This window comes from Pteropus alecto, unplaced genomic scaffold, assembly GCF_000325575.1.
Source record: "Pteropus alecto unplaced genomic scaffold, ASM32557v1 scaffold87, whole genome shotgun sequence".
In the NCBI taxonomy this organism is placed as follows: Eukaryota; Metazoa; Chordata; class Mammalia; order Chiroptera; family Pteropodidae; genus Pteropus; species Pteropus alecto.
In genome coordinates this window covers 14,734,905-14,759,775 of record NW_006443225.1, presented here as the reverse complement: position 1 = coordinate 14,759,775, position 24,871 = coordinate 14,734,905, and the positions used below count along the sequence as shown (strand labels likewise).

The 24,871-nt window shown below is 47.4% G+C and overlaps 1 protein-coding gene and 1 pseudogene across 1 annotated transcript; both read left to right on the top strand.

The window, feature by feature from the left end:
• Nucleotides 1–4: 4 nt before the first annotated feature.
• Nucleotides 5–20,327, top strand: SBSPON (somatomedin B and thrombospondin type 1 domain containing; the record flags this gene model as incomplete). The annotated part of the gene is made up of 5 exons (XM_006924088.2): nt 5–131; nt 8,979–9,173; nt 15,055–15,145; nt 16,716–16,892; nt 18,639–20,327. Coding segments are annotated over 5 exons (708 nt in total), but the record flags the coding sequence as incomplete, so codon positions are not given.
• A 4,185-nt stretch (nt 20,328–24,512) lies between these two features.
• LOC112472687 lies at nt 24,513–24,631 on the top strand (annotated as a pseudogene).
• The last annotated feature ends 240 nt before the right edge of the window (nt 24,632–24,871 follow it).

The following is a 24,871-nucleotide window of genomic DNA, read 5'->3' as shown; positions in this document are numbered from 1 at the left end:
CTGCCCGGGCCGGGACCCCGCCTGCTTCGCCCGCGGCTGGAGGCTGGACAGGGTCTACGGGACGTGCTTCTGCGACCAAGCCTGTCTTCTCACCGGGGACTGCTGCTTCGACTACGCCAGGGCGTGTCCAGGTGAGTGCGGGGCCTTCAGCCCGCGCCAAGGGGCAGAGTCCCACAGCAAGGACCGCGAACCACGGACCCAGGCGTCCCGGCCCCTTCCACCTCGGCGGGTCCAGTCCCTCGGTGCCAGCCCACTGCAGCCCCTCGCGTCCACGTACACCCGGCTCTCTCATCCTAGGGTCCTCGGTTCAGCCCCTGCATGCAGTGACACCCAGCTCCATCTACCCAGGGGCTTCCAGCCCCTCACCTGTGTGCACCCCAAACTCTTCATCCAGGCCCCTCCAGCCTCCAAAGCACCCCTCCCGCCAGAGCCTGGATAGAAAGCTAATGATTTACCTACGAATACTGATCTGGTTTTTTTTTTGGATAAACTTCTTTCACTTTCCTGCTCGAGGCCAGGGTGTTCCAGTTGTCTGTCTGGAAGGGCGCAGGGCACCTCCGCTGGATGAATCCTTCGACTCAGGAATCCAGCTTGGTAGGGCCACCTCCGGCCTGGAGAGATGGCACTCACAGGTTCAGGGACCCATCCCTGGCTCAGGCTCCGCCATGGCCCTTCTGTTAATCCCTGGGGATCGGAAAGGCTGGGTGAGGGGTGAGGAGGGGGAGGACCTCGTGACCAGCTCACCCTGTGCCAGGGGCTTGCTCTGGGTTGGGGTACGTTCTCCTGCAGTACAAGTTCTTGGGGGAGCAGAGCTGTCCCCTCCGCCAGACTCCAGCAGGTGGCATGGCGCCTTCTTCCTCTGTTCTTTGAATTCAATGGCATCTACACATAGCTTGATAAAGATTTTTATCTGAGATCCGATTATGTTTGAATCTTGCTGGTTCTCCTTAAGGGTCAGTCTCTTTCATCATTAAATTTCCCACGGTATCACAGCCCCACAGTACGGACTCAACAAATGTCGGTTTAATTAAATTAAAAGGTAAAGAAGGAACAAGCCCTGAAGAACAAGGTGTACTTGAGAGAAGCCAGCTCCGGAAGTGAAAGTAGCTCCACTCCCTCTTAACCACATCACCCCCAAAAGCCACATGGTTGATAGGGTCTGACCTCAAGGACCCCGTGTTGTGGGATCCTGAGCATCCTCCTGGGAGAGTAACCTGCAGGGCTGGGGGCCTGCTGGAGAGTAGCATCCCTCCCCTTCTGCCTCCTGTCTGCAGGAAGAGGCCACCAGCCTCTGGCAGGATGGTCGCCCAGGCCTGCTGTTGAAAACAGTAAGATTTTTTGACCCCGATGGAAAGCTAATGATTTACCTATGAATACTGATCTTTGTTTTGATAAACTTCTTTCCTTTTCCTGCTCCAAGGCCAGGGGATTTTACTGCTAGAGTAAGGTAAAGAGTCAGTTTTTTAGGAAATGCAGTGCCCTCAGGCCAACTGTCCCTAGCCGCCAGCCCCTCAGTAGCCCCGTCCTACTTAAATGCCTGTTTTCCTCAGGTACTTGGGTCCTCTAGTAAAGCCTGTCCACTATGGCCGCTTCTCTCACTCAGCTGTCTCTCATGAGGGATTTACCTACACCTTAAAGGAAAATACAGAATTCCTGAACCTCAAACGATGTGCTGTGGACTGTATATGGTAAGCACAGTGACACAGAGGTGATGGAGGTACAGTCTCCGGCCCCTAGAAGCTCATAGTCGAGCAGGGAAACTCACATGAAAAAGCGCTCGCAACGTGCTCAGTGCCAAAATAAGGAGCCTGGGAGGCCAGAGAGGCGAACGCAGACCAGCAGAATTCAAGGAAGACTTCTCGGAGGGAGTGACGGGCAAGCCTAGGCCCGGAGAATGAGCTAGAGGTCTCTAGAAGGGGAAGGTCATTCTAGGAGGAAAGCTTCACCAGTTACCCGTGGGCGTCAGCCTTTCGTGCCAGGCGCTAGGCTAGGCGTGAGGCCAACCTCGAGAACAGGACAGTGAAAGCAGCTAGAAACGGAAAAGTTCGCACAGACAAAGGATGGGGAAAGACGGGCGAGCGTCCTGAGAAAAACTGGCTTAACAGCGCGAGAGGAGCTGCAGAATCCTCAAAGTCTTTATTTGGTCAAAAATAAGCCCCTTATTTTCAGCCCAGGAGGTAGAAATATTAAAACAAAGAGCCCGTCATCTTGGAGTGGGAATTATTGGGTGAGGGACAGCGGAAGACAGGAGGTGACCTACCATCTCTGGAAGGACTCGGGAAGAAATCTAGCCTAGCAGAAGATGCGGGGACATGGGGACCGAAAAGGCTTCTCGTTGGTAAATCTGCTGCACCTGGAGTTTTTCGGGAAGGGAGGAAGGAGACAGAGACACTTGGAAGCTGGCCGCTTGGCAGGACTGAGCCAGCTGGCGCCTCAGAGCGGAGGGCGAGAGTGACGGGCACGCAGTGGAGCTGGGATGCTTGGTGTCCTCAGCCCTGGACAAGCGTCACAAGCGTGCTGACTCTGGGCTTTGGAGAAGGTGGGGCTGGCCCGTCCGAGCATTTTACAGCTGCAGGAGCTGCGAGTGTTCGGGGCTCTTCCATTACTAGTTACCAAGAAGGGCAGCGGAGTGAGAGCTGAACCCATCGTCTGTGCCAGTGCACGGCGATGGCTCATCCCTCTCTAAACCAGGGCTCGGCAGGGTCCCGGCCGCTCTGCAGACAGAGGCCATTCTGCCTCTTAGACCCTCTTCTCCTCATCCTCTGCTGTGGTACCCACGGATGCCGCCGAAGCCTTTTGGGCTGAAGTGACGTTAAATGCAAACAAAGTGGAACTGTGTCAGAGCGAAGCGTGCCTTACTTCCGTTCCTTCTGATTTTTTCATCCTGAGACATGCATTTTGGGGGACGCGGCTAAAAGATGAAGTACTGGAAATTCTTTTTCTAAATTTTACTCAGTAAAAATAAAATAAGTTACTGGATTATAGAATAACTAAGCTGTCGTAAAAAAAAAAATCTTCTGAAACAAATTATCTCAGTTTCCATACTAATTATGCATTTTCACTGGCCCCAGCCCCCACAAAGAAAAAGATGGAAAATTCTCCATTGGCCTGATCAGGGATGGGGGAAGGAGGGAAGCAGAGGAGGGGGACAGGTCCACATTTCCTGCCCTGGACGAACTTTGTGGAAGCCTTGCTCATCGGGCTCAGAACAACCCAATCTCTAGTCACCAGCTGAGTTTCTAGACTCTTCATTCTAAGATCACAGAAAAGATCGTAGGTTGCATTAGGTCTTGGGTGAGCAACTTAAGGAAAGAGGAATAATTAACCCAAGCAGAGAAGGACAAAAACTGGGTGGTCTCTATGGGCCAGTCTCTTCTAGATTTATAGGGGATCTAGGAAACCAGCTGGCCGAAATCTGCTGACATCATATCTGGAGGGAGAAGGGGCACCTTCCTTCACAATATGGGCTCCATAACTCACCCAGAGGAAGGAGGTCACAGCCTCCGATGATTTAGGAAGTTGAGGCTCTGCTGGAGCCAGAGCAGCCGAGAGACAGCATGTGGCCCTCCCTGCCTTTGTCTCCGCAGAAGAAAACGCGCAGGGCCTGGCGCCGGCATTGGACATGCAGGGTTTGGCTGCAGCCCTGGGTGTGTAGTCAAGGAGAGGATATTGTCACAGCCTCCCCAGCATCTGCTCCAGGCCAGGCCCTCTCACAGGCACCTCACAGCTCTACACTTACTGGGGTCTCACAACCCACCGAGGTCATAGGGATGTTGCAGGTTTGGTTCCAGATTGCTGCAGTAGAGAGAGTATCACAGTAAAGCGGGTCATAATCCTTTTGCTGGCGGAAGGTCTTGCCTTCGACTTGTAAAAATGCAGCAGCATCTGCGAAGCGCAATGCACATGCAGTAGAGCGAGGTGTGCCCGTGTCCCTCATTTCGGTCTCATTTTACAGATGAGGTGATCAGAGCATCGGGAGGTTGGAGATTAGGCAATTTGTCCAAAGTCACTACGGATAAGTGAAGGGGCGAGATTTGCACCCAGGACCTCTGGATCCAGAGCCCACCCAGTTGAGCTTCCTGTTCTTACTGCCTGGGAGAAATGAGGGGTTAAGAGCAGCTGTGAACTTGGCAGGGCGGGCCGCAGATGAAGACTGGTAGCGTGCGTGAGGCTTCTCCCTCCACAAACTGTGTGCTCGAGGGCCGAAGTGCGTCCCGCCCCCCTTCGCAGTCCCTCGATGGCTGTCCTGGAGCCGTTTGATAGCGTTTGTCAAAACACTGAGCAGTCATTCCGCCAAGGGGACGTTCTCCGCTGTTTCAGAGGGCACGGCCAGCCAGGGCGGAGCCACGTGTCCTTGTAAAAATATTTTCCATTTTCCTTCCTTCACTACAAAATCTATATTTGTTGCAGAACATTTGGAAAGTATAGAAAGGCACAAAAGAAGGAAACAATTCACCTGGAAATGTAATGCCCAGAAAAAAGCGTCATCTTTTTAATTTGCACCCTCTCTTTTCCCTGGGTTTGCGTGGCGTATTATTCCAGTTTTCTAGCGAGGCAGCCCATTCCACTGTCTTGCTAGCATTTCATGCACTTGTCCAGTTCATGTCTCAAAAGAGAAAAAAAGTTACTAGGGGCCAGATAACATGGTTTCTGCAAGAGGAAAAAAATACCTAATCATTTCATTGGAGCTTTTTCGAGGGGCAAATAGGCACTTGGGCGATGTAGTCTCCTTCGACGGTCAGATGTTTTGGGGACGTTCCAAAGAAAAGGATCTACATCTGGAGAAGAGGAAAAAGCAGATATCACATTTAAACGCGTGTGCGCGTGTGGATACGGGGGCTTCTTCCTCTCCCACAGAATGTCAGGAAACAAAAGCCATGCGTAAGGGGCACTTCTGTGAGCGGAGTGTAAAGGGAGTGTTTCCTGAGGGGTGACAGGGACTCTCTGAACTCAACAGTGTGCGGGAGAAGGCCCTTGATCGTGGGTGGCCTCCAACTCGGAGGTGGCAGAGAGCCAAGCGGGCGGGGCCAGATTACAAAGGGGATGCTGGAGTGTCTGCCATTAACCAAGGAGATGCTACGTGAGAACAAGAGCCAGGCTTTCTAGTAAGAAGAAATACACCTAAACTATATTTACGAAATGAAGGACTCTGGCTGTCAGCTGAGTTTGTTGCTCTCTGTGTGTGTGTGTGTATTTGGCACCATCAAGAAAAGCATTAGAAAGATTATTTTTTTTCTTTAATTACCCTTTGGTACCTAAGGACTGAGAATGGTGAGCCCAGTTCTGGCTGCCACAACTCACCGAGGCTGTGAATGAACCTCTGGAGAGCCCAGTGGTGATTCCGAGAGGGGACGTGTCTATAGAAAGGAGGGCCCCAAAGCTGGAATCGTCAACCTGGCAAGGCCACGTCGAGGGACGGGGGCCCCCTGGAACAGCAGGTCTGGGGGTGGCACAGATGAGATAAACAGATCTATATATTTTTTGCACCATACTCTGAAATTCTTGTGTGAGGGCAGTTTGGCTCAGATGAAAGGAAATACCTCTTCGCATCACAGATAATACAATGAAAGGAGCTTGTTACATCTAAGATACGGTACTGGCAGGAGGTATAAGTGGATTACAAAGGGTTTGGAGGACTTGTGGCTGCCCGAAGCCAGGCTCTACCTAATGTGAGGGCACAGAAGCCGGGCCCCTTCCAGCGGCACCTTTGGGGGCCGCCGTTGCCAGGAGAGGGCAGGCACCCGGGGCCGGGGCAAGCGCCCCTGTCTTCTGGGTCCGGGACCTCTGGTTCGGCTCCTGTTCTTTCCTTCCCACTCTGGAGCCGGTGCCGGTGCCAGTGCCGGTGCTTCGCCTTCCAACTAATGACATGAGCAGACCAGGCTCTGTTTCAATGTAGACCATTATTTAGGAAAAAAGAAGAACTTGCCTGATGCCATTTTCTTCATTCATTCAACAAATACTTCTTGAGTACCCACCATGTGCCAAACACTAGACATGAAGTGAAAAACTCGACAATAAACCGAAAAATATGATAATAATTATGAATCATGGAGAAGCTGGAAGGCAAAGAACACTGAATCCTGAGAGGAAGTAATTGTGAGGGGTGTGTGGGGGGCGGGCTGGGAGACAGCATAGCTGAGCTGGCAGGAGAAAGACACCCTGAAGGCAACGAAGGTCCCAGAGTGTGGGAGAGTTCGGGGTGTTCCAGGGATCAAGAGGCCAGCGTGGCCGGAGCTCAGAGTGCGGGGTGGGGTGGGGTGGAGGGGAGACGCAGGCCCGGCACTCACCGCAAGGAGTTGGAATTTCATTCCAAATTCAATGGCAAACCACTGAGGGCGTTTAAAAAGCCATTAATTAAAAAAAAAAAAAATCAGCGGAGCATCTTTTAAGGTAATTGTATGTGGCTACGACTGGACACCATTAGGACATGTGGAAACGCTCCCTACTCTTGTGGGCAGGCTTGTTACTGAAACAGTGTTCCTGGCCCCGTCTCGTGGCTGTGGCAAGGACATCCGATAACCAGAAGGCTCTTGAGGAAGGGGGACCGGCTGGTACAGCCGAAGGACTTGCTCATTCCCACGCCCTGGGTTAGCTCGCTTGCCACTGAGCTGACAGCCAGGGGCGCCCACGGGGCCTAAACCAGGAACCCGGGTGTCCACGTCCTGTCTCTGGGCGCTCCTCCGCGCCTGCTCCCCGTCTGCGCGCTCCAGTCCTTCAGTACGCTTCCTGGGATCACCCCCAAACAAATTACGCGCGTTCAAATCCGTGTTCCAGGAGCCGCTTCTGGGGAAACTCAACCTGAATATTATGTTGGGTTTAAACAAAAAAGAAGAAAAGAAAAAAGGCTTTGTGGAGCTTCCTGGCACCCACTGAATCTAGGCCTCTGTCCCCTAAAAACGAGTGGGATGATGTCATCATACCCTAATCATCTAGATATGCGGAAGCTGTGACAAGCTCACAGCCAAAGGCGATCCCATGCTCACTAGGTAACAGCCTTTTGGGCCCCAGGAACAGCGAGCAAAATGTGAAGATGGAGGAAGTCAGATTTTAAGAAAGAATATTTGGATGTGCCGTTTCTAGATAGGATTCGATAAGCGCAGTGGGACGGAGACGAGAACACTCAAAGGAAGTCTGTGTCGTGCAGCTGTGATGTACGACGCGTGGTAATAACTCTGCCAGAAGTCCCGCCCTTCCTGTCACTCCGTGACCGAGGATCGCTTGTGACCTATGACGACTTACAATCCAGATCATCAGATGGTCGCCCGTTAGTCAAGAATAGATCATGTGTGTGTGTGCGCGTGTGTGTGTGTGCATGTGGGTGTGTGTGAGTGCACGTGACCTATGACGACTTACAATCCAGATCATCAGACGGTCACCCGTAGTCAAGAATAGAGCGTGTGTGTGTGTGCGCGGGAGTGTGTGTGCGTGCGCGTGTGTGTGCGTGCGCGTGTGTGTCTGTGTGTGTGCAGAACAGGTGTGTGCGTGCGCGTGTGTGTGCGTGCGCGTGTGTCTGTGAGTGTGCAGGAGTAAACAGCTCCAGTTAACCTTCCACTTCCAGGCATTTTGTGGGACACCTTTCGACTCTGTGGACTCTAATTCTCTGTGAATGTCTTTCCTTCTGTATTCCACGGAGCCGTCCGGGTGGTGTCGTTCAGGGACGATTAAATCACGGAGCCCCGAAAATGAAGAGGGAAGGGTAACAGGGGATAACAAGAGCGGGAAGGGGCCCGTGACCGAGTGTCCAGAGGGCGTGTGTTGGGGATGGACGCTGACATGGCCCGTTCTTGCTGCTTTAGGTAACTGACCTATGAGTCACGCGATACCTGAGTTTTTAGATGATGGATACAAACATATTTGAAAACAGTCTGAAGTTTTTGAATTAGTGACAGAGGTTTATGTTATATGTGACCCTTTTTTTTTTGCCAGGGGTAGCTATGTGCTGCCAAACCATGTGTCTTTCAAAAGCCACGAACCCCTAGAGCGTGCTCAGAGGCAAAGTGAGTTTTCAGGTACAGCCGGAAGCCCGAGCCAAGATTTCAAGGACCTGTAGGTGCTTTCTTGGCGCAGACTCTGCACACGGGGAAGTACGAGGGTGACAGGGAACGCGAGTCGCGTTTCGTGAGAAAGTTTCGGCATCTAGTTCAGAGGTCGCATCTTCTGTCTTCTTGACCTTTTCTTGAAACGTCTAATTTCAAATCTTGAAATAATTCAGTTATTTACAATCAATTAAAAAACTCATTACCCTCCTTCAGAAAGACTCAGTAGGACTTTAAAGGGGGAAGTTAGCTGGGCAGCCACATTGATTCCACAGCCATGGCCAGAGAGAGAATCGAAGCTCCGGCCGGATTCTCCGCCTGACTCTGCCCCTCATGGCACCGCGAGAGCTCTCACCCCCACGGGCCCTGCCTGCTCATCTCTAACTCCAGCTCTCACAGTTTCTGTGAGCCATGGGGGATGAGGCTGAGCATCCCGGAGCAGCCTACAGTTAGGGGTCCCTCGGTGTGGCCCTGAGCTGTGTCTTCTGGAAACATAGTTGCTGAAATGGACTTGGGTAGGAGATGGGATGCTTGGTGAGTGAAGGACATTTTTTTTTTAATAATTTTGTTTTATCCTTTACGTTTTCTACAATGACTATGTATTACTGTTATAATAAAAAAGGTTCTAGCCAGGGGAGGGGACAGTTAAAATCAGGGGAAACCCAGAGCAAAGCCCTGACCGAGGCGGGGAGTATGAGGAAGTACCCTGCAGGCCTCCGTGTCTCTGCGGGGTGTGTCCCCGGCTCAGACCCACCTTCCTGATCCTGCACCTCCGCCAGGCGCTGGCAGGGCAGCGGAGCCAGTGTCCCCTGGCCCTGCTGTGACTTCCTCCTGGGGCAGGGCAGGGCAGTGCCGCGGGCGGTCGGCACAGTTGGCGGCGGCGTGGAGGGGGGAGCGCTGGCCCGCGGCCTCCCGGCTGAGCGCCGTCCTGCTGTTTTTCAGCTCGCCCTTGCATCGTGGGGTCCTGGAGCCCCTGGAGCGGCTGTGCCGACCAGTGCAAGCCGACGGCCCGCGTGCGGAGGCGCCCGGTGCAGCAAGAGCCCCGGAACGGCGGGGCGCCCTGCCCGGCCCTGGAGGAGCGAGCCGGCTGCCTGCAGTACTCGACGCCCCAGGGCCGGGCCTGCGGGCACGCCTTCGGTACGGAGCTTTGCACGCGCGCTGCCTTGCGGTCTTCGGTGACTTTCCATCTCTTCATCCCATAAAAGGCCAGGTGCTGCACAGGGAAAGTTCCATGAGCTGCAGGGAGTGGGGTGGGCCGGCCTGCCCGCAGCAGATAGGGAGAGCTCAGGAAATGCCAGATACAGGAGCTACCGGCCAGCTGCATAAACGTCCCCCGCCCTGCCCGCTCTGCTATTCCCTCCGTGTGCTTATCGCCCAGGGGTGGCCCCCTCTCCGCGGGCACCACTCGCTTTGTAGCAAACTCAGTCAAGCTGGCGACAAGGGACACAGGGAACTGGTTGGAAACGCAAGTTCCTCCGGCCCCGCCCAGACCCACGGTCACTGGCGCCAGCCTGGCTCTCCGCTTGCGACGAGGCCTCAGGGGCAGAGGGCTGCTCACCTGAATTGGAGAATCGATGCTCCAGCCACGGTTCTTTCCTGGGCCCCTGCTTCATAGCTGGATCACTTAAATGACACTTTCCCGAGGGCAGAAGTTCCCAAAGTGCAAAAAAAAGGGATTGAGGTAGGAGAGTAGAGGTAAATCAGACGGTTTCCTCCGCCAGAGAACCTCTCTTTGTGATGCTAACGTGCATTTTTTATTCAACAAGAGGAAGAAGACGTGGGATGTCTTCCCACCTTACTTGATTAAATGACCCCTTTTTTCCCAGGGGTATGTCGTGACATCACCAGTGTTCTGTGGGATACACGTTGGAAAAGGATGGCTTCCTCAATGAAATGAGAGCGAAGTGAGACAGTGATGTCACACTCCGCGGCGGCGAATTCTCCAGGCCCCAGGCCCTTCCCGCCCAGCTCCTTTGCCTTCATTTATGCATTTCATTGACTCACTGAGCTCCTAGTACACAGCAGCGCTGCGCAGCGGTCCGGAGATGCCAAGCCGAATAGCAGCAGTATCACCGTTAGTCAGAACTCGGGTGCCGCGTGAGCGCTGTGACAGCGGGATGTGCAGGCTGGCGAGGGAGCACGGGGAAGGGGCGCCCGCCTCGGTCTGGGGGCTCTCAGACCTGCTGTGCGCTCGCTTGTGCACCTGTGCCCCCCCCACCCCGCCCTCCTCCCCACCAACCCCAGGCCTCTTACCCACAGAGCAGGAGCCTCTGCTGCATGGCTCACTAACCTCTCGCATGTGCATGGCTGAGACATCGATTCAGTCTTCATAGCAACCCCGTCAGATGATACATGAGTTTTCTATGGCTGCTATAACAAATTGCTGCAAACTCAGTGGCTTAAAATAACACAAACTTATTATCCTCCGATTCTGTGGGCTGGAAGTCCAGCCCAGGTCTCACTGGGCTGCAGTCGAGTGAGTCAGCAGGGCTGTGTTTCCTCCAGGACACTCCAGGTGGGGATCTGTTTCCTCGTTTCCTCGTCTTTCCGAGGTGGAAAGGGGTTCGCTGTTATTAGGGGCCAGGAGCTCAGCGGAACTGGCTCCTGCAGCTATGTGGGAAGTACAACTTACACGCGATGAACTTGGGTACTGAGGTTTCCCAGCAGAACGCCGGGTTGCTCCTTGCAGAGACAGACAGACGGAGGGCAGAGCCGTTCATCCCGATAGACCCGGGACTTGATGGATCGGGAAATTCTCAGCCTAGCAAAATGGCGAAAGACATTAAAATGAAGAGATTCACTCTTAGGAAAGCTTGTTCTAGAGAAAAACACGAAGGGTGTGGTTGTATTACTTCCCGTCGATACCTCAGAAGTTCAGAGGTCACCAGTGACCACAAACCGAGTGATCTAAGCAGCAGAGACGCATGACCTTGCAGTTCGTAGGCAGAAGTCAGGGTCGACCTCACTGGGCTGCGGTCACGCTGTCAGCAGCCGCGTTCCTTCCCCAGGCTTTGGGGGAGACCCTGTTTCTTTGCCTTTTCTGTCATCCAGAGGCTGTCTGCATCCCTTTTCCTGCGGTCCTTCCTCCTTTGTGACAGCCGGCCACACTGCACCTCTCTGCGCCGTCTTTCCAGGGACGTGTCTTTCTAGGACTCTCATGTGACCCCTTTTCCCACTGTGACTGCCTAGGGGCCACTTGGACAAGCCAGGATGACCTCCCTCTCTCAAGGTCAGCTCATCGGCAACCCAATTTCTCTTTGCCATGACACATAACATATTCACAGGTTCTGGGGATTCGGATGTGGTCATCTTTTGGGGGCCACGGTGTTGTCTGTCATAGAAGTAGGACAGCGTCATTAAGGTTGACACATGAGGACACCGGGCTCAGAGGTGACAGCACTTGTGAAGGGGACCAGAATTGACACCTGGATCTCATGGTTCTAAATCCTCTGGGTCTCCCCCAGCTCCCTGCCCCACGCTTGGTATTATTTTGCGGTTAATTGTTATCATTAAAGTTAAAATCGCAATGACAGATTCTGCTAATTCTAAGTAGAAATATAAAGGCCCTGCGAGGCCAGTGAACATGATCACGGAAGCCCTCTCATTAATGATCAAGTAGCTATTGCATTTTTTCCTGTTTCATTTAATGCATATCTTGACTATATTTTTATCATAAAAACAAATCTAAAAAAACCCACATGATTGTATTTGTTGCACATACGGACAATTGTTTATATGTGCTTTCCTCCTACAAGATCAATGTGCATCATAAACTGTATGCATCCAGACTGGTGTTATTCGTCAGATTTTCTTTCTCTTCTTTTTTATGCTATATTTACAGACCAGTGGCTCGAAGCCGGCTATCGTGACACCCCGTGGTGTCAGAGGGCTGTAAAAAATATTCAAAGCAAATTTAATTTACTTTCATGTTCACAGTCAGCGTGTGCGGTGCCATGCTTTCGGAGGCGGGAGCTGTAAGACTGAACAATGGTAGGCTGACAGAATGCCAGAAAAGCTGGCACATAGCCTGTTAACAAAGAATCTGTTACATTTCGATGTCGTCGCCAGGAAGGGGGGACTAGCATTTACCCAGTCTTTGTCCCCAGTGCCAGGCTTCCACACGTAGGCAGAAGTGGGACTGGAGGCAAAAATTATTTCTAAATTACTTATCGCTCTTAAGTAATGAAAATTAAATTTGTCGGGGAGATTAAAAAGGGGTGCTGGCTCAGAAACCCCCAGGCGACTTGGCCTGTTGACTGAGGACTCGAGGCGAGTGGGAAGGCGCCCTCCCAGGAGAATGTGCCGCCCATCCAAGCTGGGCGGAGGGGGCAGGACACGCAGGAGATGAGGCCCAGGGATACTGGCCCGCTGTCATGATGGGTCATAACCACAGAGGCTTCACAGGGCCTTGGATTGTAGGTCTTAAAGAAACAGGAGCTGTCTTCTGTGTCAAGCCCCTGGCTCAGTCATGGACTATTTTATTTTCCCTTCATTTAACTTCTATGAGCCTCTGATGAGAAAAACTTCTGATCAGAACACCTCTTTACAAAGCTTTCATGAAGACCGGTGACACAGGACATGAGAGTACTTTGTAAATAAGCAGACTATAAGCATACAAGGTGCCATCCTACAGGTAGGCGTTATTCCTGGAGAAGCTGGGCCCTCCTCCAGCTTCTGGCCCGTGACCTCAGCCCCGTGACCTCAGGGGACTCAGAGTGCAAAGGCTAAAACTTTTCTTTGTCTTCTCTGAGATCTCACTTGACGTTATGGACAGTGATTAGGGGCAGAAAAGGAAAATAAAGGAGCATATAAATAATTCATGGGGAATATGCTGCATTTAAAATAGTGACACTTTCCGACCTGCATTATAACAGAGGCCGCTGTGCCTGGCAGTGAGGAGCATGGTCTGGAGACATCACCTGGCACTGCCATGTTTAGACATGAGCCTTGAACACATTTCTTAACCTCTCTATGCCACGATTTCCTCATCTGTGAGGTCGGGGAGAAACAGCACCTATCTCAGAAGGTGGTTGTGAGAATTAAATGAGCTAACGCATAAAAATACGCGGCTTTGTGCCTGGAACTTAGAAGTGCATAACTGTCAGCTTCCACTTTTATTATAAAATGTTTTCTTAAGATTTCATATCATAAACTATAGTCATATACTCGCTCTCTACCTCCTAACCTCACGCTTCCCCCCTGAGCTATGCATTAAGCACATGCCTCTGAACTTTTGTAATAATACATGCAGCACGAATTAGGAGATCAAGTAAATGTTCTGAGCTACAGAAAGACATCCCGAAAACTTTATGGTCTGACCGATATAATGCTACGTGGATTTAGCAGTAAACGCATTCTCCACGCGGTGAATAAATACATAAATGTATCAGAAGAACAGAAATGAAAACAGTACATGGGAAAACTAAAATCCTTGAGATGTTTGTGCTTCTGATAATTAGGTCTAAAGGAAACAGAGAAAGGCCCCTAACAGACATGCAATCGCTTGTCCTTTTGATTCTGTCCATGTTTTGGAAATTTCAAAAGCTATCGTCACATTTCGAAATCATGACATGTTCTCTTCGGAAAACAATTAAACATGTTAGTACAGCAAGGAAGAGTCACGAGCCGGGGGCTCCAGGGTTTACACAAGATGGAGGTGCTTTTCACTGGAGAGATTAGGCACCAAACCATACGAGACAGGAATAATGCCCTCAACTCTTAGGAGCGAGTGACTGCCAGGTATTAACTCACTTTTGCTTTATATTCTTTAGTAATATAAAAATGACTCCTCATAAAAACATCTAAAACAGAATTAAGGCTGCCATCTTGTGGCGGTTAAGAGCCAGGTACAATGAGCACGTAGGCTTGGAGCATCGATTTTGTGCCCCGGAAACCCTCCCGCCATTTTGTTCATGTTGATGATGACTGTGGTGTCCAGAAGCCAGCATCAGCCGGTGGCGACCCTGCCTGGGTTGACCTTGTGTCTGAAATGAAAGGGAGGCGTGTTGAGCCATTTCGGCTGCAAGGCTCAGAGCAAGAACAGAAGACCCCAGGGAAGTAGGGCCTGTGCGCCTCGGTCCTTGGATCGTTCACGCAGGGACTCACTGCACACACGCTTACTGAGCGTGAATTGTGAAAGGCCTACAGTGATGAACGAGGCGAAACCCTGCCTTCTTTGAGTTGACAGCAGAGTGGAATCAAGAGGTGCCACACAGAGCGGCAGGTGGCAGGTGCCTCCCGGGACTGAGAGATGAAATGGGAAGGAGGTTGAGAGATGAAATGGGAAGGAGGTGCACGGATGGAGCGACAGAACGAAGGAGCAGAGGCAGGAGGGGCAGAAGTCCTGGCTCCTTCCCTCCACCCCCTCCCGAGCTTCAGAGCCTGGGTGAGGTGTGGGGAGGAGAGGGCAGAGGAGAGGAGAGGACGGTTTAGACACTCCTTCCCCGGGGGGCGCGGGGACAGTGCTGAGCCGGCCGGCTCCGGGCAGCCACACCTGGGCTATGCGCTTGGCAGCGAAGCTTCCAGGGTGCGGTGACCGGAGACCTGGGGGCACCCGCGCTTCCCTCCTCTGCATCCCACGCTCCCCGTTTTCACTCCTCTCTTTCTGGTCACCTTCTTCCCTCCCTCCAACCCCTTTTCCCTCATCTTTCTCTCTCCTCTATTTTTTTACTTTATTCTTTCCTTTACCTTTTCTTCTCTATTTCTCTCCCTTCCGTTTAAAAAATATCCTTCCTCTATTCCCTCGCCGTTTTTCTTGGGGGTCCTTCCTGGCTCTCTTCCTTCCTTTCGTGTTACTGCCGCAGACGAGCCCGCCTTTCTAAGCCCGCATCCCCCTCCTCCCTCATGGGGTGCGCACAAATTTTTATGAACTTGGGCTCTGGGGACACTGCAGCTCAGCCTGGGTGCCGCAGACCTCTGCACTGGGAACGGCCGGCTTCGGACAGGTGCGAAACCAGGTTTGGGAAACGTCCTCTGGGAGTGTAGGCTACAGGTGTTCACCGTCATTCTTCCTTTCCAGTCCCCGCCTTTATAACTACCTCTGCGTTCAACAAGGAGAGAGCGAGACAAGCGGCCTCTCCGCAGTGGTCTACGCGCACCCAGGATGCCGGGTAATTTGGTGTTTTCCTGTTTGTTTGTTTGTTTCTTAAAGTTGTTTTTCCACCTGTATGGTCAAGTCATCTCACGAAGGTCAACTTGGGGTGCTGGGTTTTCTTCCGTTACTCGTTCAGCGACTTTGGGTAAAACGGGACACTTAAGCACAGTTGGAAAAGTCCTTGTTCCCTCCTGTTTTTGTGGGGCAATCAAGATTTCTCTGTCTCTGAGGTTTGATGCCCAAGAAGGAACATGCTACACGAAAATGAGTTATTACCGTCAGTCACTAAGGATGCGCCTCTTCTGGTTTTTATGGGACCATGGACTCCAGCGGCCCCCTCCGTTTGGTGAACTTGAACGTGGCCCACACCTGAGCCCTGAGGATTTAGATCAAGACCTAAGGGCGCAGGCCGGGAGGAACCTGTGTGCTCGCCAGAAAGTCACCCTTCCGCTGTCAGAGCAGACACCAGACGGCTGTGTGTTCAGCCCCGTCACTGCCACACACCAGGCACCTGATTTTTCTCCTTTAACACTGAGAATATTAATACTTGCCACATGGGGTTGCTACGAGAATTTAATTAGAAAACATCATCAAGATGCTGTCTGGGTTAAGCTGTCTGCAGCTGACCGAAGCTGCATCAGAGAATTTCCCACCCCGATAGCTTAAGGGGCCCAGGACATGGCACCCACACTCTTAAGTATCTTCTTTGAAGCAGACTTTCCATCTAACCTACTATAGCTCATAAGTCTGTGGATAAAAAACGAGCCCATTTTAGCATAGCTGGAGCCTGAAATGCAACATTCAGGGTTTTTACTATGTTTTGTTTCTCTCAAGAATTGTAAAATTGTATCGCTGCTAAGAACGAGGCTCTGAAATATTCACTCATGTCTGGGACCCTTAGAGTCTAGTCACATATAGAGTTTTCCATAGCTCAGTACAAGGTGACACTAGTCTCTGTCACAGAAAAACATGTCTCAGCTTCCTATTTCTTTTTATCTGTGATGCCCAATATAACTTTGATGCTCGACTTCAAGTCAAAGCTCATCTTGCTATGCCAGATCATGCAGGTGGGGAGTGGGGTGGGAGCACCGGGAGGAGGGGAGGAGGGGAGGAGGGGAGGAGAGGCCCCTGGCAACGTCTGTGGGGCAGAAAAGCGTGATGCTGGCCTGGGCATCGTGGACTAGCCATCCTGGGACTCACATGTTCTCAGACACAAGCAAGGTCTTGTTCAATTTATATAATTCATTAAAATATTAGCAGAGTTATCAAGGGCTATTTTCCTACCGAAACGTGCTTTTACACAACTCAGTAGTCAGACTAGACAGATACAGGAATCCAAATTTCTGCAAATTCATGCAGTCACGGACCGAAAAAAGAGCAAAGTGTCGCTGCAGTTGTCAAAGTTCATCAAATGAGAAACTTCACGAGGCGTCCTGTGACCGATGAGGGACCTGTGAGGATGCGCTGCATTCCCCTCTCCAGTCCGTCAGATGTCCTTGGGGATGACAGGCTTCCTAAGACTTTCTGTGGCATTAGGCCACCTCTAATTACAGTGAGTGGAACTGTTCCCCTTTTTCCCTCTCTAGATACTGTATGGAGTTCAAGACCGAGTCACTGACTCATCACTGTGCAATGGAAAACCGCCCCCTGACTCGATGGATGCAGTACCTCCGAGAAGGGTACACAGTGTGCGTCGACTGTCAGCCTCCAGCTATGAACTCTGTGAGCCTTCGCTGTTCTGGAGACGGCCTGGACTCTGACGGGTAAGGCAGTGGAGTGGGTCAGGGACTTTTCTTGTTATTCATTTGGAGAGACCTGTCCTCTCTTCTCCATGTCCTGAGCTTCTGACCAGTGTGCAGCTGTTTGGGGGGCAGGACTTGGGGGGAGTCAGACCAGTAAGGGAAGAGAACCTTTCGTCTGGCCATCCTGGAGTCCAGGGCCCCATTCACACAAGAGACTTGGAGGCTCTGTACCAGAGATGAATGGGTGAACTTGGAGACTGGGGTTCAGACCGAGCTCCTGAATGACCATCAAAGACTGATTGCTCCAAAGCATGTTCCGAAGACACTTGCATCAGGTCCCTTGGGATGATGATTTGAAACGTGCAGATTTGAGCCCCACCTGAATCAGATGCTTTGGGGGTGTTTTTTTTTTTAACACTCTCTTAGGTGAGGGGTCAGCAAATATTTTCTGTAAAGGGCCAGACGATAGATATTTTCGGCTTTGGAGGCCACATAGTCTCTGTCACAACTACTCAGCTCTGCCATCGTAGCACAAAAGCAGCCACAGACAATATGTAAACACGTGAGCTTGGCTTTGTTCTAATAATGCTGTATTAATGGACACTAAAATTTGACTTTAATAATTTTCATTTATCACAAGATATTCTTCTTTTGACTTTCTTTCAACTCTTTGATAACATAAAAATCATCCTTAGCTCACAGACTACAGAAAAGCAGGGGCTGGGTCAGATTCGGCTGCGGTCATAGTTGGCTGCCCCCTGCCCAGACCTCTCATCCCTACAGCCCAGCTTAGAACCCCTGATCAGCGGAGCCCTCATAAAAGGCATGGGCTCAGCTTTGCAGGGTCACAAACCTACAGAGATCTACGGACTGTCCAAAAGAATCAACCCTTGAAAACTTTTTACTGCTCTGAAAAAAACAGCCCCAGTCCTGAGCTCACTATCAGGTAAAGCTGACAACACTGCTTATAACTAAGAAAAGGTAGACTTCATGCTGGGCACAGATTATGGATTTGAGTATATTAGATGGAACTGGTAAAAATACAGATTAGAAAGTAAAATGTGGACCTTTTTAGTTACTCATTATCCCCACGGTATATTTTAATGTTTAATAACTTGAATTTACGTTTATTAGTCACTTGTGCCCAACAGCCTCTGTAGTGAGTACACCATATGAACAGTAAAGTGGGTAAGGAATTCATATGAAATAGAAACTTAATAATTTAGACTTATTATTTTTCTGAATACATCATCCATATTTTGACTTTAAATGAATTTATAATTTAATCTGTACCCATAAAGTACCTTAAACCCTGGCTGAGGTTCAGTGACTTTAAAAATAATAATTTCAGTAATCTGGCTTCGCTCTTTCCACTCCTCCCACTTTTTCATTATGGAATCAAAGAGTTGGAAAGGATTACAAGAGATCACTTGGTTCGGATCCCTCTAATTTAAAGGTACATAAAGCAGGATGCCATTTTCCTTTATGTAGCCTTCATATATCTACATCAAGTGACAGAGATGAATACTCAGACTACTCTCCCGGAATAAGGCATCCTCGAACAGGGATTAATTGGTAACTTGCGTTGCTAGAACCCAGAGAAAGGAAACTCAGTTGATGATCATTTTCTAGAATTTCAATTCATAATGTACTTCAAAACTCCTGTAGGATGATTATCGTATTTAAGCTTCAATGCATAATTTTGTAAATTAGAATTTTCTTTGGTTTGCTGTTAGCGTAAGTAACGTTTTCAAAATATTGTTTCAGAAATCAGACTCTCCATTGGCAAGCAATTGGCAATCCTCGATGTCAAGGAACTTGGAAAAAAGTTCGGCGGGTAGACCAGTGTACCTGTCCAGCTGTTCACAGCTTTATATTTATATAGATTATGAGGTAAACATTTCAAAATGTGTTTATAAACATGCTAAATATTATCGAGTCATGTCCAACGCTTCATAAACCTTCAACACTTGCTTGGCCAAGTTCCTGACTGACACATGTCATTGCCACACTCCGAAGTGGAGAAAGAAAATTTAGGGGCACACAGCACCTTGATTTTTACCTTCACTGCGTTGAGGACCCACTCTAAAGTCTCCTGTGGTTTTGTCCTTGACCTTCAACACAGAACCGTCTCATTCAACAGGTGGCCCATGTGCCACGAGATACATGTCTGTTTGCACTAAAATTATTATAACGTGGTTCACGTACTGGTGAATAAGTTGTCATTTAAGGATAGCCACACTTTGAATTTTCCATTTTTTCTTCCTAATCTGCAATCGTCAAAACTTCTCACTTTAAAAAGGTATTCAGATATGTGTATACTTTCACACATACTTTTTCCATATATTATTCCACAAATTCTGAAATAATTAATTTCAAGCAAATTGTCACAAATAATTTTTCATAGGACAGTTGTTTAAGATTTAGCATTTTGTAATAAAAAAATAGCTATGCTAAAATACTTTTTTGAAGAAGAAATTTTCTTCAATTAGTTGAAAAGCTCAAATGTTTATTCTAGGTCAATATGAATGAGTTCCTTTAAATGTTATACTTTTCACAAAGAGGAATTTTGGCACCAATAAAGGAAACAATTGCTTTAATTATGAAAATTCTACCGTCATTAGCACCTATGATTATTTCCAAGGCTGAGTCTGGAGCTGACTAAAATAATCTTTCAGAGTCCAATGTCAAGTTTAGTTGAAGTAAACTCACTGCTTTTTTCTATAGCATACATTTTCTTACGTTTGGGGTAGAAAGCAGAGGTACAGTTATAGAAGGTAGATTTTATGACAAATGCTATGGTCTTACATACATTCACACAGAGAAGTCTTGGTCTCCTTATTTTATGATCGGAAAACCAATGAACCGGGGACAAAGAGTCTTGTTTAAGGGTCTGAGAAGACAAGGCACTGCAGGTCAGCCACTGAGCTAAATCTCGGCATCTCATTCAGAACTCAGCTTCGATGCCAAAGGCTGTGCTGTAAAAAGCTTAAGTGTTTTTCATTTTCGAAGTAGATTTTAAATTCAGGATATTTTCTTTGGAGAATTGAATCTCAAGATTTAAACTATGTGAAATTCCTTTGGTTTCATTTGTATAAAATATTATTCACTAACATGATTTACTAAAATACATATTTTTCAGTACTTATGTAATGACAGAATGATAATAGCAAGCTTAATAGGGATGGAATATTTAATTCTGAGAGTACCAATATTTGTGACTATATATTCATTTAACCGTCAGTAGTTTTTGTGGTAAATTAAATTCTTTGGAAATTAGTAATAAAATATTTGAGTCTCGTCAAAGTTAGAAACTTCAACTATGTGTTTAACGTTAACATTTTAAGATGATTTTAGCATGTGTAAAGCAAGATTTCTGAAAATATACCTGGCTGATTTTCAATGTGACTTAACATTTTTATACAATAAATAAACTTTATGTTCACATTTTTAAAAGCTCTTTACTTGCTTGACTAGAAAATATCCAAATTTTCTGGATTGGTCAGAGAATGAACAAAATTTCACCAAAACAAAACAGAAAAACTTTCAGAATTGACAGGTATAAGTACGATGACTAACAGCAATAAAGTTGTGATATATTTATGGTTCCAGTATGTGTTAAAACATTTAACATATTTGAGTTGCATAAAATCAAATTCTCATCTTATGCATTTATTTTTAGTGCATGGCCATTAATTACTTTCATGCCGAAGTATATTTTTGTAATTTCTATTTCTGAGAAGAATTTCATAGGCTAGAAGACTTAACTACTAAATAATAGTTTTGAAACGCTTGCTATTAATTCTAGCAAAGCCCAAGGAAACAGTTGAGAACTGAAACTGTAGTCCAAGTGATTAATGAAGAACCAAAAGATTTTCTTTTCAAAAGTTAAAGATCAAAGTATTTAAGACCTCTTCAGCATGCCTTTTTCACGAGTACCTTAGAGTCAGGTCCTTTCCACAGGCACTAGGCAATGATTTACAAACCCTAGAATCACTTAACAGACTGATTTTAAAAAGTGCATGTGGAAAGTAATTTGAACAAAAATAAATACACCCACTCAGAAAAGAGGGGGAAAGGAATTAGGGATGGTGATCATTTAGAAAGGAAAAAGTGAAAAAAAAAAAAAGGAGAAAAAAGACTAGAAAAAGGAACCAGGTGAGTGAACTATAATCACACTATTCTTTAAGGTCTTTCTTGAGATGTTTTTATTCAAGAATGTTGTAAGTAAGCATAAAGAGCAATAATTTATTGTTCACTTCTGCTCTGGTGTAAACATTTTAATGAGTTATCTTTTCCAGGTACGCACAAAAATGATACAAAAGAAACCTGGTTCTGCCTTCTAAGAATATTCTAGTGAAGGTTCTTATAACTACAAGTTGATTTAGAAAGCAAAGACTTGCAGTTATGTGTTTGCATTCTGAGGTATAAGCAACCAGAGGAAGAACATATTAAAAGAGAAGTGACATTTCTAGGTCAAGGTGACAGATGGACACACGTTTACCCCTCTCTCTTTCCGTAAATCCCACTGAAATTTCAGGATTTACAGAGGAAAATAAACTCATAACATAGATGAGATGGGAGATGGGTAGAAAGCAGTCCAGAGATTTTGAAGACTGAAAGTAAATAGGATTCTACTGATGGATAAACCAGATGGAGGGAGCATACTCTTTAAAACATGTACAAAAGAAGGTAGAATCAGAGGTGAGAGCCATCCTTCCTGGGGTGGGAGTCTCACGGAGCAACAAACAAGATGAATTTTTTAAAAATCCCCACCTTGAGAGACAACTTGGTGAAATTTAAAATTCAGAACTCAAAGGCAAGGATTGGTAAACTACAGGCTAAATCTTGCCAGCTGTCTGTTTTTGCAAATATAGTTTTATTGGAACACAGCCATGCACCTCATTTACATATTTATGACTTTGGCTAGTTCCAAGCAGAGCTGACTGAGACTGTATGGCCCACAGAGCCTAAAATAGTGTGTCTGGCCCTTTATGGAAAGCTTGCCCACCCTCTGGCTTAGACCATCAGAGTTAACGTAATTACTGGTGTGGCTGGACACAGGTGTGCCATTTTTTCCCTCCTCTTTGTCCTGGTGGTTTTGTTTGCCTTTGTTTCTCTTCCTCTCGCCTTTTGCTTTCTTTTGGATTATTTAAAAATTTTTAATATTCCACTTTAATCAACTGATTAGCTACATATCTGTATTCTTTTAAATGGACTCTAGAGCTTTCAACAGCATACCTAACTTTTCAGTTTACTTAAGAGTTATTATTCCTAATATCACACGACAAGTAAATCGGAAAAGCTTTGCAGCTACAAACTGGACACAACTCCGAGACTGAATGTAGACAAGGGACCGACCTCGTTATGACAACACACTATGACCTAGCTGACTGAGACTGTATGGCCCACAGAGCCTAAAACAGTGTGTCTGGCACTTTATGGAAAGCTTGCCCACCCTCGTTATGACAACACACTATGACCCCCCACCTCAGCAACCAGCGGAGGGCGCCAGAGCAAACCAGCACAGCAATCCACCCTGAATGGTCAGTGCTTGGTTGATGACTGCCAACATCCGACTCTTTGTCCCGACTTCCAACTCAGAAGTGACCAGAGAAAGCCAAGTATGTTCCCCAAAACAATCACACAAGATGCCTGCTGCTAGGTGGCCGGCCTCCAGCTTCCTCATGCCAGCGACGTCCCGTAAGAGCCGGGCTGAGCCTTCTCTTTGTCAACAACCCCAAAGCTTTCCCACTGCAAATCTCTGCCTGAGACTCCACCAAACACAAGTGATGGCGGCCGACGCTGTTGTAACGGCAAGCCCTGGGGAAATAGCCTGTGTGTTCCCATTTTTGATTAGTCTATGTTTATTCCCACTACTCAAATGCTCAACAGCATAAAAGGCAAATAATTGTGATATAATCATACAACATTACTTTATAGAAATAAAAATGAATGAGCTACAGGTACATATGACATAAATATGTCGAGTGCAAGATCAGTAAAGAATACGTAGCATATTCCATCTAATTTCCTTAAATGACTCAAGTCAAAAAAACGAAACAAAAGCTCTTCTCTCAGTCTTTGTGGGTTGGCTCTGAGTTGGGTACTCCTTGGCGCTTGGCCAGGCCGCCTACAACTCTGCCTTAGCCTTCACTTCCGGCACGTGGGAAACCCAAAGACCATTCACGATGGAGGACTTGGACCCTCCAGGTCTTTTCTGAGACCGTGTCACTCTGGGCACGTGCACGGCCTTCTAGATCCCCCAGCTGACCCGAGTCTTTCAAAGCTCTTACCCCATGTTTCTTCTTCCCCAGGGTTTCCGATTGGTCTGCTGCTCGGGGTGATGTCTTTAAAGCCCAGAGAGCACAGAGTAGGCAAAACACACAACCACAATTCTGTGAGAATAAGTTCTGCACGGTCCCTCTGTCATTGTCAAGCTGCGCCAAGTAATGGGCCACTGTCCTACAAGCAGAGTGAGCAAAAACACTAAAATCATCTCGCCAAACTTTAGCGGCCCCTTCCTTCATAAGCACTCCGGGCTGTGTTTTTATTAGATTCCAGGGCTTTGAAAGTTGACGCTAAGAGGTTTTGCCAGCTTAATAACAACTGCTTCAGTATGAGGACCTTCGGAGCTCTCTACTCCCCTTTTTGGGTGATGGCACTCTTTATGGAACATTTTTAAATGATTACATTTTAAAAATGGGGGACAGATGAGCAGTTGCCAGGAGTTGGCGGAATGACGCGAGAGAGATGAGTGGCAACAGGGAGAGCTGGCACTGAAGCTGTTCAGCATCTTGCCTGCGGTGGTGGGTACAGGAACCTACACGAATGAGAAGTAGTTTACAGCTAAACACACAGAAACAGTACAAGAAGAACTGGGAAATCTGAATGAGATTGGTGGATTGTATCAATATCAATATACTGTAGTTTCACAAATTAATACTGGGGGAAAACTGGAAGAAATGTACAAGGGGCCTCTGTATAATTTTCAACAACTACACGTGAATCTACAATTATCTCAACAAAAATTTCAATTGAAAAAGTAATTCAGAAGATTCAGATTTAAGTTGAAGTTTTAAAAATACATTATCCAATTTATTATGTAGTCACAAGTCATAGGATAAAAAAAATGTTTTAATTAAATCTAAAATAGCTTTTTTTAATAAGTAAAACCAAATTATAAATAAGAAAACACCAAACTATGATATAGTTGGTAGTGATCTTTTTTAGTGGGACATAAAATAACTGAGCATCTTATAGTTAATGGCAACTTAGATTTGAGGATTTATGGTATGTCTGAAATAAGGAGGTCCATTTTGGGCTCATGCTGCCTGTGTTGACACTAACCATCGAAATGTCCAATAAACATGCTGACAGCAACTAGTGGTATGACAGAACAGAGTCAGGAAGCACATAGTAATTATCCACATTTTTGTTTACTATACATATAGAACAACAAAGTCAAGAATATTGGAAGAGTAATTTATAATGCAATAAGAAATATAGATTACGAAATACTACCATTTCACTTTTCATGCAAATACTTTAGTATTTTCACTCAAATAAAGCACATGTAACTCAAAATGCTATATAACTTTATTAGTTTTCGAAGAAGCTTTATTTAAAACCACTTTGGTTGTCTGCAGCCATGCTACCCTGAACAAGCCTGATCCTGTCTGATCTCAAAAGCTGAGAAGGGTCGGGCCTGGTTAATACTTGGATGGGAGACCACCTAGGAAAACCAGGTGCTGTAGGAATAAAAAAATAAGGGATTGAAAGCGGACAAGGTCCTTGCAACCTGTGAGGTCACCCAAGGGTTGCTTCACCTAAAAAAAAAAAAAAATAACAACAATAAATAAATAAATAAAAAATAAAACCACCTTTGTCAAAGTTTTAACTGGAACGAGTTACATGTACCTGAACGACACATGAAGTAGTTCTCGGTAACAGTACAAATTTTATCCTATAGTCACTACTGTTTAAGTGTTTTCCTCTAT